This window comes from Pseudozyma flocculosa, assembly GCF_000417875.1.
Source record: "Pseudozyma flocculosa PF-1 unplaced genomic scaffold scaffold00009, whole genome shotgun sequence".
Lineage (NCBI taxonomy): Eukaryota > Fungi > Basidiomycota > Ustilaginomycetes > Ustilaginales > Ustilaginaceae > Pseudozyma > Pseudozyma flocculosa.
Window position 1 is genome coordinate 720,949 of NW_006920877.1, and position 15,589 is coordinate 736,537.

At 62.4% G+C, this 15,589-nt stretch overlaps 6 protein-coding genes across 6 annotated transcripts in view; 4 read left to right on the forward strand and 2 right to left on the reverse strand.

Moving 5' to 3' along the window:
• The window catches only part of PFL1_03185 (uncharacterized protein), a gene marked incomplete at both ends in the record, with an annotated part of 1,874 nt that extends 1,440 nt beyond the window's left edge, over positions 1-434 (reverse strand). Inside the window, 2 exons of the mRNA XM_007880701.1 lie at positions 24-116; positions 207-434. Coding sequence (XP_007878892.1) covers positions 24-116; positions 207-434 — 321 coding nt within the window. The remainder of the gene's footprint in view (positions 1-23; positions 117-206) is intronic.
• A 973-nt stretch (positions 435-1,407) lies between these two features.
• PFL1_03186 (uncharacterized protein) lies at positions 1,408-3,048 on the forward strand (the record flags this gene model as incomplete). Its single annotated transcript, XM_007880702.1, has 3 exons — positions 1,408-1,578; positions 2,062-2,146; positions 2,366-3,048. 3 exons carry the CDS (start codon positions 1,408-1,410, stop codon positions 3,046-3,048), a joined length of 939 nt encoding a protein of 312 aa, XP_007878893.1.
• An 817-nt stretch (positions 3,049-3,865) lies between these two features.
• On the forward strand, positions 3,866-5,530 carry PFL1_03187 (uncharacterized protein; the record flags this gene model as incomplete). The annotated part of the gene is made up of 9 exons (XM_007880703.1): positions 3,866-3,901; positions 4,003-4,118; positions 4,239-4,248; positions 4,348-4,639; positions 4,746-4,879; positions 4,968-5,062; positions 5,149-5,179; positions 5,276-5,391; positions 5,500-5,530. 9 exons carry the CDS (start codon positions 3,866-3,868, stop codon positions 5,528-5,530), a joined length of 861 nt encoding a protein of 286 aa, XP_007878894.1.
• A 584-nt stretch (positions 5,531-6,114) lies between these two features.
• Positions 6,115-8,052, forward strand: PFL1_03188 (uncharacterized protein; the record flags this gene model as incomplete). The annotated part of the gene is made up of 2 exons (XM_007880704.1): positions 6,115-6,191; positions 6,312-8,052. The coding sequence occupies 2 exons, from the start codon at positions 6,115-6,117 to the stop codon at positions 8,050-8,052; spliced, it is 1,818 nt and encodes a 605-aa protein (XP_007878895.1).
• A 404-nt stretch (positions 8,053-8,456) lies between these two features.
• Positions 8,457-11,794, reverse strand: PFL1_03189 (uncharacterized protein; the record flags this gene model as incomplete). The annotated part of the gene is made up of 7 exons (XM_007880705.1): positions 8,457-9,103; positions 9,187-9,249; positions 9,356-9,434; positions 9,527-10,282; positions 10,381-10,495; positions 10,582-11,686; positions 11,791-11,794. The coding sequence occupies 7 exons, from the start codon at positions 11,792-11,794 to the stop codon at positions 8,457-8,459; spliced, it is 2,769 nt and encodes a 922-aa protein (XP_007878896.1).
• A 614-nt stretch (positions 11,795-12,408) lies between these two features.
• PFL1_03190 (uncharacterized protein) lies at positions 12,409-15,438 on the forward strand (the record flags this gene model as incomplete). Its single annotated transcript, XM_007880706.1, has 2 exons — positions 12,409-14,595; positions 14,638-15,438. The coding sequence occupies 2 exons, from the start codon at positions 12,409-12,411 to the stop codon at positions 15,436-15,438; spliced, it is 2,988 nt and encodes a 995-aa protein (XP_007878897.1).
• Between the last annotated feature and the right edge of the window lie 151 nt (positions 15,439-15,589).

Consider the following 15,589-nt stretch of genomic DNA (forward strand, 5'->3'; position numbering starts at 1 on the left):
GAGAGAGAGAGAGAGATGCTCACGTTCAGGTCATCGTCGCCATCGGCCTTGTCGCCGGCAGCCTCGCCTTCGCCGGCAGCGGGAGCATCAGATGACGCAGGTGCAGCTCCGTCGCCCTAAGTTCACGGGATTTGAGAGATGGGATGGTCAGATGGTTAAGTCAGGATGTAATAGGCCCTCAAAGCTCGGGCAGAAAGCGCACTCACGAGGTCGAGATCCATCTTCTTCTTGTTCTTCTTCTTCTTCATGCCTCCGAAGAGGTCGGCCTCCTGCTGCGCGTCTGCATCGGGAGCCTGCTCGGTCGCCTCGGTGGCGTCGGATGCGTCGGGTGCTGGTGTAGGAGCAGGCGTGTCTTCGAGCTCATCGAGGTTGATGACCTTCTTGTTCTTCTTCTTCTTCAAAGAAGGGTCGAAGAGGGGCTCTGTGTCGGCCATTTTCGAGAGGATGTGGATGCGGACGGAAGGATCTGGTGGCGCTGGAGATCAGGCTGGTTGGGCCGTCTGTCGAACAGGGGTGGTCTGTGGTCGCCTCGATGTGAAGGTCTGCAGGGCCGCTAGGAGACGTGGATTCGATACGAGCTGCCGTGCGTTGGCAAAGGGTCGATATCCCTGTCAGTGGCGGCTTCGGTCGTAGGAGCAGCGAGCGCGAGGGATGATGATGGCGGCGGTGGCGACGGCGATGGCGGCAACGGTGGAGGTGGTGGTGGTCGTCGTCGTTGGTACGGAATGAGTGGCGGCCAGAGGGTAGGGTCTGGCGGTCGTTGGACTGGAAGAGGCCAAGCTGTCAGACGACTCTGTGCCTCTCTGCGGTGGGCACGCCTTGGGCTGAGCAGCCCTGCCTGTCCCTAGCCTCCTCTCTGTGGCTGGCTTCGTTTTTTCTCCAGGGGGTTGGGTTGCCTCGTCGCGGCCAGCCAGCCTGCCTGCTGGCTCTGCCTGTCTCTGTTGGCCCTGACTCGGGGCCAGCCACCCAGGCCCATCTTTCTCGTGCGAGCAAAAGCAATTTTCCAGAGTTCCGCGTCGTGCATACATGTTCGTGATCGAGGTAGGGGGCGTTCTGGCGGGCGGCGCCGGGGCCGCTGGGCTCAGAGTTCAGAGAGTCGAGAGTCGATCCTCAGCCTGGGCAGACGGGCGACACGGGCGAGGGTGGTGAGGGGCGAGGGCGAGGCGGCGGCCCAGGAAGAACGTACGGGCGCAAGAGCCCCGCCCCGCCTCGTCGTCCGTTGTCGTCGCCGCCGCCGCCGCCAGGCGTGCAGTGGGACAGCCAAGGCAGAGAGCGAGGGGCACCATTTCTCTCGACCCGTCGTCGCTTCTCCACCACGCTCACACCTTGTCACCATCCCTTCGACCTCGTCAACCCTCCTCCTCCTCCTCCCTCGCACCCCTTCGACTCGCTGCCTGATTCGACAAGATGGCCATGCTTCCTCGTGCCGCCAGGCCCGCCCTTGCCGGCCTCACCTCGGCTGCTCCCGTCGCCGTGGCCGCCCGCGCCGGCTTCCACTCTTCCACCAGCCAGGCCGCCCCGCTCCGCGAGACTGAGCAGCGTATCAAGTCGGTCAAGAACATCGAGAAGATCACCAAGGTCCGTAGCGCACCGTTTCCCTACACGACACCGCGAACGAGATGAGACCGTCCGCCGTCTCCTGCACATGTCATTGGCCGCCTCAGCATCCTGCCGGCTCCGGGTGACATCGTGCCGCTGCCGATATCTTGGCCGCAGTGCCGGCCACGGTGCACTCTATCGCCGGGCAAGAGGAGGCACCTATCGAGCCGCAGCTTGTTTGAGGCTATCCTCAGGAGCACGCAGCGTAATTGCGCTCGCACCTGGACCTCGAACGCATGTCAGCAGCGACGAGGTTCGGAGCTTCGCTCCACCAGCCACGTATACTCGCCTCGTCCGGCACTGCACTCTTGCTGGCATGCCTCCCTTTTTGCCCGCCCTTGTCCTCGGTTCTGGCCGCAGTGGATCTACGCTCGCCTCCGAAGTCAGCAAGCCAGGCAGAGAAAGTGTTGTTCACTGACCGACGGCACCGCCTCCTCCGCTTCTCGTCCCGACGGACCACAGTCGATGAAGATGATCGCCTCCACCAAGCTCAACAAGGCTCAGCGTGCCATGCAGGCCGCCAAGGTGTACGGCGCCGCCAACAACGGTGAGTGTGAGAGTTCTCTGCTCGGGCCAGCTGGATGAGAACGATCAAGGGGTCCGGATCACCCCCGTTGGCGGGCGAGCTTCCTCGTGTCCATCAACGTCCGCACCGCTCGTTGGAGGGGCGACACTTCCCGCTCCTCGGAATAGCATCCGCCGGGGGCATCGAGCTCATTGTGCTGAACGGGTGGTCCCTCGACATCGTGCCGCTTGCAATGTGCAGAGATCTTCAAGAACTCCGAGGCCGTCGCCCCCGAGGGTGGACGCCAGCTCTTCATCGTCGTCTCGTCCGACAAGGGTCTCTGCGGTGGTATCCACTCGTCGGTCACCAAGCGCACCAAGGCCGAGTTCCTCAAGATCGGCCAGTCGGCCGGCGACGCCTCGTCGTCCGAGGGACCCGCCGTGGTTGTGCTCGGCGAGAAGTCCAAGGCCCAGCTCGCCCGTGCCCTCCCCAAGAACCTGGCGCTCTCGTTCAACCAGGTTGGCAAGGACGTCCCCACCTTTGCCGACGCCAGCGCCATCGCCGACCAGATCATCAGGAGCGGCGTCAAGTTTGACAAGGTCAACCTGATCTACAACAAGTACGTCTCGGCCCTCTCGTTTGAGTCGGACGTGATGGAGGTCTTCAGCGAGGACGCTCTCCGCAACGCGCCCCAGTTCAAGCTCTACGAGCAGGAGGACGACGTCACCAAGGACCTTGCCGAGTTCTCGTTTGCCAACGCCATCTACGCCGCCCTCGTCGAGGGACACGCGTCGGAGATCAACAGCAAGCGCAACGCCATGGACAACGCCTCGAAGAACGCCGGAGACATGATCTCGTCGCTCAACATGATCTACAACCGTGGACGACAGGCTGCCATTACCAACGACCTGGTCGACATCATCACCGGCGCCTCGGCTCTCTGAGCGAAATCGAGCCCTGCGTAAGGTGCAGCAGCGTCGGCTGCGGCGGCTCCGGGCCTTCAGAAGCAGCGGTAGGATCGGCTTGACACTTCTACCGAGCTGTAGCAGTGCACTCAATTCTGTCAAACAACAAGCTTGTGGCTCAGAGACGGTGGCAGTGCCGACGAGATGGCGAATCCCAACGAATCTAGACGTGATGGTTGTGGTCTTGTGTCGAGTGCGCCCGTGTCCTTACCCCAAAGGTCTCGCCTTTGCTGCGTAGTCTGGGGCCCCGTCCTTGGGGCCAGCATTCGCCAGAACCCGGTCTCGCCACCCCATCCAGGCCTCTCGATTCCCGGCATGCGAGAATCATCGTAGTCGGCTTTCGAGTTGGACGCGCCGGAGCGACTGGGACGGCGTTCTTGACACGCAAGCCTTGCCGCTGTCGTCGGCACCACCTGCGCGCACCACCGGGGGCACGACGGACCATGCGGACGGGAGGCACCAAGGAGCAAAGGCGAGCGACAACCTTGAACCTCCATCAATGGCGCACAACCCCTTCCTCTCTCTCTCATGACCCTCTCCGTCGGCTGCGAGCTTCTCCACCTCCACTCTGCGTCTAACGGTGTACGTCGACGTTGATGCTGCCTCGACGCTGCCCGACGTCACATTCTTAACTACGCTTTGACTCTTGAATCGACTCTCTCGTTGCTGGGCCATCCAGACCAAGCTGTCAAAGTAGATATCCCACCACCACCACCGGATATGCATACACGGCAACACCTCGGAAACACGCAGCCAACAGCGGATTCCCCCTACATCTTCCAGAAACGTTGCCAGGATGACGTCCAATTTGCGCCTCGGATCCAGGCTCAGGGTAAGACTCCCCCGGCGAACGGCCAGAGCCACGTAGCACTTGTCGCCGCTAACCTATTACTGACAGGCCACTCTGACCCCTCCTCGGTGCCGCCCCCGAAGCTGAGCGACGGCAACCTGATCCCTCGTCTTGGTCTCGGTGTCTATGAGATGGACGATGCGGAGACGCGGCGTGCCGTCACCTGGGCGCTCGACGCTGGCTACCGCCACTTCGACTGGTGAGATGACTTTGCTCCCCAGCAGCCTATCGGTGAAACGCATTTGCCGTTGCTGTTGACCCACGCCTATGAAGCTGACTGGACCGTCCCACGTCGACCACTTGGCCTCGACACGGACAGTGCGGAATGGGTGGGTCCACGCCGTTTCCGGCGACATCTGCAGAGACCGCGACGGCATTGATGATGGTCGAGATTGACCACGTCCTTTCTCGCTACCCGCTTCCGACAGTACTACAACGAGAGGGCAGTCGGAGAAGCCATCCGCCAATACCTCCAGAGGCCCGGCTGTCAGCTCGAGCGAGCCGACATCTTCTATGTGAGCAAACTCCAGTCAAATCGCGGCTATCAGAGCGCCAAAAGCTCGATCCAGCAGAGTCTGCAGGCGTGTCAGCTCGGATACATCGACCTGTACCTGGTGCATTCGCCTTACGGCGGCAGGCAAAGGAGGCTGGAGAGCTGGAAGGCAATCGAAGACGCCAAGGACGCAGGGCTGCTGAAGAGCGTCGGCGTGAGCAACTACGGTGAGCGTGAAGCCCAGAATGCGAACCATCCTTGCCCCGGACTAGTGTCGACGAGCGAGCTTTCACTCTGACGGCTCGTCGCTGAGTTGCTTTGCATGTGCTCTAGGTCAAAGGCACATCGAGGAACTCCTCGCCACCTGCCCGAAGCACGAGCCGGTCATCAACCAGTGCGACTTGCATCCATTCATGGCTCGTGCCGACCTGGTCGAGTACTGTCGGAAGAACGAGATTGCGCTCGAGGTGCGTGTGCTCCGCGACACGGCGGCCCAGGCGTGGGCACCCTTGGCAAACTGACGTGACCGACTGCTCGTTCTATTGCGTCGCGCAGTGCTGGGGCCCCTTGGTCCGGGGCGAGCGAATGGATCACCCGACACTCAAGAATCTGGCCAAGAAGCACAGTGTCACGCCTGCCCAGGTTTTGATGTGAGTCATCGCAGTCGGCGTGTCTGGCCTTCTCGCGTGTCAGCTCTGATGGTGATCCAGGTCCCTTGACCCCTCCTCACTACCAGTCGGTTCTCGCTGCAACGAGACTACGTGACGGTGAGCGAAACGAGGGGACGGGTGCGATGAGGGCTGCTTCGATGTCATACAAGGTGCGGATCTGACTCTGTCGACAGCTGGACGCACGTTGCGCAGATCCCCAAGTCGGTGTCGAAGGACCGGATCGAGGAGAATGCCAACGTATTCGACTTCGCCCTCGACGAGAAAGACATGGAGCGGCTTCTGAGCCTGGACGAATACCTCGTCACCGAGTGAGTTCAAAGACGGAAATCAGGCGACCTGAAGATGGGCTTCCCGACATATATGCGACCAAGGCTGACCGGTGACGATCCACGATGGTTCGTCGTCTTCCTGCGCAGCTGGGATCCCATTGGGGACGACTCGGTCTAATGCTGCCCATACTCGGAGTTGCCACTGTGCTCACACACATGGTGAGGCCAGCTAAGCTGATTGTCGACGCTCGAGTGAAGCCGCACGAGGTTGTGGACTGCTTGCATGTTGGCGTGTGAGGACAGAGGAATTGTGGTGTGACGGCCTGCAAGTGCGTTGCGCCAGCGTCGGTGCGTGCGGTGCGGATTCGTGGTGGCACGGCGGAACCGAACTCGGTGACTCGGGGCCAGCAGTCCAATCGGGCGCCGGGACAAGAGAGTCAAGGGTGAAAGGAGACGCAAGGGGGAAAAAAATTGGGATGGCGGGGGGCTCCGCCGCCTGCTGCTGCTGGCCGGCCGGCACCCGTCATCGCTCTCAGGTGGCCACCGCCATTCGCGACCTGCCCTGACCTGTACGTCTTCTTCGCTCACCAACGACAGCCATCTTCCGCCCCCTCGTTCCTCCGTCGTTGCATGCTGCGCAGCCTCGCCACATCAGCTCACGCCCACGCTTTCCTGTCGATAGCTGCCAGATTGCCTCTCCCCCGCATCGCACGCACCCGACCCACCCATCTACCCATCCTATTCCAGACACACGTCAGGACCATGTCGGCCACTGACGCCGCCGCCGATGCGGCCAAGCTTCTCCGCGACGAGGTGACCGGAGAGATGGTCAGCAAGAAGTGAGTCAGTCAGCTAGCTGCTCCGGATCGCAACCTCATCCCCACCTTCTCCACGCTTCCGCCGAGCTGAACCCGAGATCGCCGCCGCCGCGTTCGCACACTCTTGGCCCCCTCCTGCAGCGAGCTGAAGAAGCGGATGAAGAAGAGGGAGAAGGATGCTGAAAAGGCAGCCAAGGCCGCTGCAGCTCCGGCTCCTGCCGCCTCGGCCAAGAAGGCCGAGTCTGCCGCGGCCAACGAGGAGGAGCTCAACCCCAACCAGTACTACGAGCGCCGCTTCCGCACCATTGCTAAGCTTCGCGAGACCCGCAACCCCGACCCGTACCCGCACAAGTTCCACGTCTCGATCAGCTTGACCGACTTCATCTCCCGATACGAGGGCAAGCTCGAGGCCGGTCAGCACCTCGAGGGAGAGGAGGTCTCGGTCGCCGGCCGCATCCACAACATGCGGTCGTCGGGCCAGAAGCTCCGCTTCTACGATCTTCACGGAGAGGGAGTCAAAATCCAGATTACGGCCCAGCTTCAGGACCACAAGGACGGCGACTTTTTCGAGGCGCATGACCTGCTCCGCCGAGGTGATGTCGTCGGCGTCGTCGGTGTCCCCGGCAAGACCAAGAAGGGCGAGCTGTCCATCTTCCCCACCTCGGTCAAGCTTCTCTCGCCCAACCTCAAGATGCTTCCCAAGGCCGCCCAGGGCGACAAGGGCGGCTTCACCGACACCGAGCAGCGACACCGAAAGCGCTACCTCGACCTCATCATGAACAACCACGTGCGCGAGATTTTCATCAAGCGTGCCAAGGTCATCAGCTACGTCCGACGCTACCTCGACAACCTCGGCTTCCTCGAGGTCGAGACGCCGATGATGAACCAGATTGCCGGAGGTGCCACCGCCAAGCCCTTCATCACCCACCACAACGACCTCAAGCTCGACCTCTTCATGCGGATCGCGCCCGAGCTCTACCTCAAGGAGCTTGTCGTCGGCGGCCTGGACCGTGTCTACGAGATTGGCCGCGTCTTCCGAAACGAGTCCATCGATCAGACCCACAACCCCGAGTTCTCCATCTGCGAGTTCTACATGGCCTACGCCGACATGTACGACCTGATGGAGATCACCGAGAGCATGATCTCGGGACTCGTCAAGGCCGTCACGGGCGGTTACAAGATCAAGTACCACCCCGACGGCAAGGACGTCGAGGGCGGCCGCGAGTTCGAGATCGACTTCTCGACGCCCTGGAAGCGCTTCGACATGATCGGGGAGCTGGAAAAGCAGCTCAACGTCAAGTTCCCGCCCGCCGACCAGCTCCACACCGAGGAGACGCGGCAGTTCCTGTCGGACCTCGCAGCCAAGCACAACGTCGACTGCAGCGAGCCCCGCACCTGCTCCAGGCTTATCGACAAGCTCACCGGCGAGTTCATCGAGAACCAGTGCGTGAACCCGAGCTTCATCGTCGGCCACCCTCAGGTCATGTCGCCGCTGGCGAAGAGGCACCGCGAGATTCCCGGCCTCTGCGAGCGTTTCGAGGCATTTGTGGCCACCAAGGAGATCTGCAACGCCTACACCGAGCTCAACGACCCCTGGGTGCAGCGGGCCAACTTTGAAGAGCAGGCCAGGCAGAAGGACGCTGGCGACGACGAGGCCCAGGCCGTCGACCACGTCTTCCTCGATGCTCTCGAGCATGGTCTGCCCCCCACCGCCGGCTGGGGTCTCGGCATTGACCGCCTAGTCATGTTCCTCACCGACAGCAACTCGATCAAGGAGGTTCTGGCCTTCCCCGCCAACAAGCCGCTCCCATCGGACAACAAGCCCGAGCCCGTGCCCACGCTCGTGGCCCCCGCAGAGACGTCGGCCGAGGCGCAGCCCTAAAAGAGCGAGCGGATAAAGGCGTAGCCGGCAGATGCGGAGTGGGATGGGAGGCCACGTCGTCCCAGCGCCGCCAACATTGCACAGGCTAGGCGCAATTTCGTGAGGGGACCGACCGACACCTCGTGTAGAGTCCGAATCCGATACACAGCCACGCATCACCGACTGCTAGTACGAACGTCGATTTGTTCCCAGTCGAGCGTAAAGAGAGAGGCCCGAGCGACGGTCCGCATGCGCCGACGTCGAGCGCGATGGCGTTTCAACTGCCGTAGATGCAGGGACGGCGGCCAGTACAGATGCACAAAAGCGATCGACTCTGGTGGCACCTCGAAGCCGGCGCGCGGATTGAGCTATGTGGGTTTTGCTCGAGATTCTGTGCGAGATCAGCCGGCCCTCCTCGATCCTCATCAGGGTGGAACCTCCTCGCGGTGCCAGGCAAAGTAGTCGCGAGCTTTGGCCAGCTTCTTGAGGAGCATCTCGGTCTGGGCCTTTCTTTCCTCCTGCTTCTCCTTCATCAGCTGCTTTGCCTTCCTCAGGCCCGGACCCTGAGCCGTCGACTTGGTGTCGGCTCCGATGTTTTCCGGGGATTGGCCCATGACGGCCTGCTCCAGCTCCCGCTGCTGCATCTCGTGGTTCTCCTCGTACTGCTTTTGCTCGTCTCGGTAGCGGACGTACTGCATCAGCTTGGTGATGACGGCAGGGTCGTTAGTGCCCATGCAGATCGGATCAGTCGACGATGCGGGACCGTTGTCGGCTCGCCTTTCCTTGCCCGATGAGGCTGCACCGGCACTGTCGCCTTGTTGCTTGACTGAAGAGGCGGCGGCTGGTGGCGTACAACCCGGCTTGCTTGGGGTCGCCTGCCTGTCCGCGTCTGCCTTGTCCACGGCCGTCGGCTCGCTTGCAGTGCCTCCCGCCTGAGTCGACGTATCGGCTGTGCCGGCGGCGTCCAGACTTGCATCCGCAGATGCCGGGGCTGATGACGGGAAGGTCACACCCAGGACAATGAGGCACCAAGAGTACCTGCCTTCCGTCTGGCGCGGCATATGCTCTTGGTCTGCCGGCGGCCATAAGCAGGCGTGGAAGCGGACAGCGTCAGCACCGATGTAGCTCCCGTACGAACACCAAAAACGAGCTTACATTCTCTTAGATGCCAGTACTCTCTGCCATCGGCGTCGTAGCCAATGGGACCGGTTCGCAGAGCTTCAAGTGGAGCAGGACGATATATCGGCAAGAAGAAGAAACAGCCATGCGGCGTCAGAGATGCAGCTTCAAGACGGGGGCCGTCCGGCCACAGAAGCTCGCTCACCATGCGCATCGACCTGGATCTCGTGAAAGACCTTGGCATCCAATCTGCGCCATTTGACGTCCCTGTCGTGTTCGACCTTCTGCTCATCGAGGGATCAAGTAGGACGACACCGAACGTGGTACGTCAGTAACCGCCCGATCTGCTCGACCATCCAAGGCACGTCCCACTCACCTCGTTCTTCCAGGCTTGGAATTCGGGGGCGATGAGCGAGGGTGCCCGCTTGTTCAACTCGGCCGTCTCCTCGGCAAGCTCCTTCTCCGTAATGGCCATGTCCGCCTTGTGCTGCCTCTCGAGGACGGCAATCTCATCGGTGGCAAGTTTGAGTTCTTCACCGATCTCCTCGGTCATCAGGGCGGCATCGACCATGCACGCGAGCAAGGCCACTTTGGTCTCCATGTCGGGGGCGTCGTGTCTCGCCTCGGACTCCGCTGAAGCATCTCGAGGCCGCCGCGCAGCCGCTTCATCCTGGCCCTTCTCCTGCTGCTGACGGCGCGAAGAGCGACTACCGGACTCGCGTTCCGTATCGTCGCTCTCGGCACCGGACTCGACCTCCTCGGACTCGTCGTCGGATTCGCTTGCGATCCTTCGAGCGGGGCGTCGTCTTCCCTTTTCGGTGCCTGGGGGAACATCAGAGTCGCCTTCCTCGCCAAAATCCTCCTCCCAGTCCTTGAGCATGCCGAGTTGCCGAGAATAGTCGACCTGACGGGCTCCCCTGGCCGCCCGGTTTCGAGTCTGCCTGGGCGGCGGTGGCGAAGCGGGACGATTCTCGAGCTCGAGTGACAGAGGATGCTCGACGTAGGGCAGGCTCTGTGGCTCCAGCCCAAAGCGGGCCAGCATTTCTCTGACGGCCGACCACGGTTCTCCGCGACTGAGATCGTGACCGAAGTGGCGGTATGCAAGCACTGCCTTTGTCGTGTTCTTGGTCGGCTGTTCCAAAACCAGTTTGGCGGCCAAAGGTCCGGAGGAACGCTTTTCTTCAGCCTGTCTGATGAGACCATAGTTCCCACGAAGCAGCCAAGACTTACCTGTCCCTTGTCGATGTGTTGCAGCCCAGCAAGGTAGCGCAAAAGCGTCGAGAGCATCTCTTGAACCCTCGCGTGGGACCAAGCGTCGAACCGATCGAGGTGGTTGAGCTCCGTCCTAGAACGAGCGGGGTACATCGTGTCGCGGTTACAGTCAACCTCTGGGACCCCATGCCTTCCTCCGGAGCGGACGAGTCAACTCACTTTGGAAGGCCGATCTTGTCGAAGCGGACGAAACTCTCATACAGCCACATCCTGGCGCGCAGGTTCTCGGGGGGCAGCCTGCTGATGATGGTCTCTAGTGTGGGCGCACTGACAGGCTGCGGCGGCTTGAGGACACGCGGCTGGACCGCTCTGGTCTGCGTACCGGCCGTCAGCCTGTTCTGCTTTGGCTTGACATCAGGAGGCGGCGTCGTGATGTCGTCGGCCTTGCGCTTGCCCTTCGCCTTGCTCGCTTCTCCTGGACGCGGGCTGGCGCCGCTTGCTTCGGTTTTCGCTTTGTCCTTGCCTTTCGCTTTGTTGGCAAGGATGTCTGTTGCGGGACCGCTGCCTTGCGCCTTGGCCAGGCTTGCGACCTTGGCCAGCGGCAGAAGGCCTTTCTTCTTGCGACACGGAGAGCAGGCGCACTTGTCGCGGCAGCGCGGGCATTTGAAGGCGTATTTTGCCTCTGACGGGGGGCAGTGCTGGGACTCGTCGACCATGAATCTGCCGTTTTTGACAATGGAAGCTGCATCCACGCCGTAGTTGTGCTGCAGTGCCGAGTGACAGTATTTGAGCTGGCATCGGTTGCCGTTGCGTAGGAACGTGCACTGGAGCAGTGGGGTGTTGGTGCACTGGCGTCGATGATGGTGGCAGAGCTTGTGCTCGCTCACGGTCGAAGGCTTGCCCTCGCCGCCTGAGTCGAGGTGCGGGCTCGTGGAGGGAGCCGTTGAGACCTTGGAGGCATGCGGCTGCTGCGAGGGGCTGCTGCTCGAGGTTGAGGGGTAGTTTTTCTTGCCGGTCGACTTTGCCTTGGGCTTGGGGACCGTCTGCTTCAGTTCTGGTCTGCCGAATAGGGCAGCAAGCGTCCTTTGCTGAGGCTCCTTTGCGCCGTTCGTCGCCGACGACGGTCTGGGCTTTTTGGACGGTGCAGGTGCCGGGTTCGTGGCAACAGTCACAGTCCGAGAGTCGAGGCCGGATGAGTCGGGGTTGGATCGTTTCTTGCTGTTCGGAGATGGCGCTTTGGGTGTCGGAGCGGGAGGAGGCGTTCCGACGTCGGACAGGTCGGAGAGGTCGCTATCGTCGACGACGACGATGGGCATGACCCGAGCTACGGGCGGCAGGGTTGTTCAGGTGGCGATCGAGTCAATGGGATGAGTCCAGGATGAGAGGCGGCTGCCTTGTTCAAGGCCGCGCCTCAGCTACGGCACTCACCCATCTTCCTGTCACCAAGGGTCCGACGGACGGGTTGCGAGAAGATGCGTCGATGGCCGTCGAGGCCGCGTGTGGGTGGTGTTTTTGAGTCGCAGCGTGACGAGGCAGGGCTCAACAAGGATGGACTGCGACACACGCCAGAAGGGGGAGGGCGAGGGTGTCGAAAGCGTTGCAAGCCCGTCGTGGCGGGGGGAAGCGTTGGGTGTGCGAAATGATGCTTGCTGTCGAGAAGGAGGCAGCTCACTTGCGTGCCGGTCTGGTTTGGTTACGGGCAGCTGAGCAACCAGCTCGAGCTCGACACCAGATGTTACGATTCGCCGTCATCGGCGGGGCCGAGCGCAGCCAGCCTCGGAATTGGCCTCCTGAGACGGCCCCGCGGGCTTTCTTGCATCTACGCGACGCGTCGCCCAAAGGGAGGCCTGGCCTGGCCTGGCCTGGCCCCACCAGCACATGAGCTCAGGCCAACTTTTTTTCTTTTGAAACCGAGGCGAGAGAGAGAGAGAGCAACACACGGACGTACTTCTGGCGCACCCCAGACCGCGCCGACCCGTCGTCACCTTGGCCGTCCAACCTCGTCCCTCACCTTTGGCGCTCACCTTGCCCATCTGGCGCGCAAACATGCCCCGCAAGAAAAAGTCTCTCAAGAGGGAGACCTCGGACATTGTCGCCGCGCCCACCGCCGCCGCGTCTCTGTCAACCGCCCCCGAGCAGCATCCCGAGGGGCCTGCCGCAAAGAGACCTCGGATCCTCTCCGACGACGATGAGGATCGCCTGGGCCGCCTCGTCGACCTGCCGCGCTGGTGCGAAAGGGTGGGTCAGGGCAGAGGCGCCGCAGTCTGCCTCTATGCCACACTTGTCAAGATCGCGCTCTCGACCACCTCGGCGGATGGCTCCGCCTGCCATCTTGATCTCGAGTGTCCGCCCATCGCCTCGGACCCATCAGCTGGCCCCTCGAAGCTCTGCGCCGCATTCTATGGCCCTCTCGCCGAGCACGTCTTCCGCACCCTCGGCGCTGTCCACCGCAGGTCGCCTCCGGCTCATGTCCACCTATCTGGCTTCGCCGCCACCTTCGATCCCAGTCGGCCCGAGAGGATCGAGTTTCGCACGGGCAAGGCCGTGCTCCGCTTCCGGCCCACCTCTGTCGGCGATGGACCTGACACAGAGGCCTTGTGGGTCGAGCGCCTCGATCGTCCCGGCAATGCCAGACAGGGGGCCTCTGCCGCATCCCCGAAGAGCTTTAGCATGCGGCCCCCTCTGGCGCGCCCGGCGTCGTCCCGAACAATGTCCTCGGGCGCTTCCGACGGCTGGTTTGACACGCCCGCCCCGCAAGCACAGCCCAGCGGAACGGGGACAGAACAACGGGGTCTGAAGCCGTCGGGTCGGCCCAGTAACACGTCGCGGCCTGAGGAACGCGTTGTCGCCGCAAACGCGGCATCCCCCGCGCCTCCGAGCGATGACGCGTCCGCCGGCCCGCCCCAACGGCGACGCCAGGAATCCGTGGCAGCTCAGCATAACACGGACAGGATCCGTCTGACCTCGACCGCATCCGATGGCATCACGATGGCGAGGCAGACGGCAAGCCCCGCGCCGCCTCGCAACGACCCAATCTTCCAGCCCGTCTCGACCTTTGGCAGCACCGTTTATACCTCCATCACGGCACTCCGCAACGGGCAACTCGCCAATGTGGCCGGGGTAGTCATCGGCGCAGGCGATCCCCGACGCGCCGCTGGTGGCTCTCGCGATCTCAGCCTCAAGATCCAGCTGGTCGACATGTCGTGCAGCGCCATCCTGAATCGCCAGAACCCCGGCAACCTAACCACTTCGCTCACCGTCATGCTCTTCTCGTCCACCATGGACCGCATCGTCAGCCCGGTCTGCAAGGGTCAGGTCCTTCTGTTCCGCAGGGTCGCCATTCAGGATTTCAACGGCAAGCCCCAGGCCGTGGGGAAGAACGCAGAATCATGGAGCTGGGCTCTGTACGACCCCGTGTCTGGCAGCATCCGCAAATCTCCGTCCTTTGAACAGGCCAAGCCTCTGTCGGCCGCCGAGACGGACCACATGCGGAGCCTGGCAAGCTGGTATGGCAGGCTGCAGGGCGACGAGCTCGGCCTGCTCTCGAGGCCTGGCCGTTCCAGCCTCCGCCTCGAGGAGGTCTCCGAGAACCTCTTCTTTGACAGCACAGTCGAGGTGCTCAAAGTCTTCACCCAAGCCCACTCGCCGGACCTCTACGTGACCGACTACACCTCCCACGCCCTCTTTTTCCGCGGGACGGATCACTACCTCGGGCTCGACACGGCTCTCGAGTATCCCGAGCCCGGCGACGGTTGGGGCCACGTCTTCCAGATAGGCCTCTGGGACATCCATGCCGAAATAGCGGACGCCCTCAAGACCGGCGACATCATCCGGATCGAGAACGTCAGGGCCAAGATGAACCCCAGGGGCATGCTGGTTGGCGGCCTTGGCAGTGCCAGCGACTCGGGTGTCAAGATCAAGACGCTGAAGCCGTCGGAGGACGCGCGCATCAGTCTCGAACGGCGGCGCGCGCACTTCCTCGAACGACATCGACGTGCCACAGAACCCGAAGTGACGGTCGAAGGCGGTCACCTTGACGATTGCAGGGCCCCCACGAACGTTGACGGTGCCGATACTCTACCGGCAGGGTCTGCTGAACCAGCTCCGCAAGCGTCGAAACGAGAGCCGGATGAAGAGGCAGTGCAGTCAGCGTTGAATCATCCCGTCAAAGAGTCGCCGACTTCCGGTCGGATACGGGCGAAGGACGAAGAGCAGGAAGGCTTTGGGAGCCAGGTGAAAAGCGTCCTCGACCCTAGTCCCCCTACGCCGGGACAGAGGCAGCTGCAGATTCTGCAACCGTGGCAGACCTCTCAGCCCAATACCGACAGTCAGGAGAGTTCGGCCGGTAGCACAAAAGACACCGCCGCAGCCGCCCAGCGCATCCCAGCGACCTCGACACCCCCTCCGCCCGCCGCGCAACCGAAACCCCCAGCAGCAGCATGGCCCTCGGTCACGGTCCGTTGCAAGGCGCCCTCATCCGTTCCAGACACGCCGTTCTCCTCGCTGCTCACCACCAGCACCTGTCCGGGTATGCACAAGGTCAGTGGCCGCGTCGTCTCGGTCCGGCCGGAAAGGCCGGAGGAGTGGGCACGTCTCGAGTGCAAGTCGTGCAGGAAGCTGCTTCCCCTCGAAGAGCTCTTCTGCGCCAGATGCGGGGAGGAGGACGGCGAAGGCGAGACCAACCTTCGATACACGCTGCGCTTCGCCATCATGCTCGAGGAGGTCGATGCAGCGCCTGCCGGTCAGATGGCAGGCGAGCGCAGGCAGAACACAGTACGCGTGCCGATCCTGTTCAACGACCAAGCGGCGATCTCGTTCCTGCCCGACATCGATCCGGAAAAGCTACACCGCGGTTCGAAGAGCACACTGCGAATGCTCGTCGCCAGGATCGAAGGGCTGATCGGCAAGCCTCTAACGATGCTGTCCCAGGGGGACACGCAGCCAGATGGACCAGGCGCGTTCACGGCTCCCGTCGTCAAGCTGGCCATCTACTCGTATCCGGCGTCAGAGGGCGGCAGGACAGTGCGGCGATTTGCTGGCCTCAAAAGCGCCAACACGCTGGTACCGCTGTCGTAAATGCGACTGCTGGACTGGCGAAATGCACGCGGCTGCTCTGTTCTCTCTCTGTCGATCACGCATGCAAGCAAGCTGTGCTGCCAGCAGGCGCGGCAATCGCTCGTTGCAGGGTCCACAAGCGGTCTGATGTTGGCAGGCACGGGTATCGTGT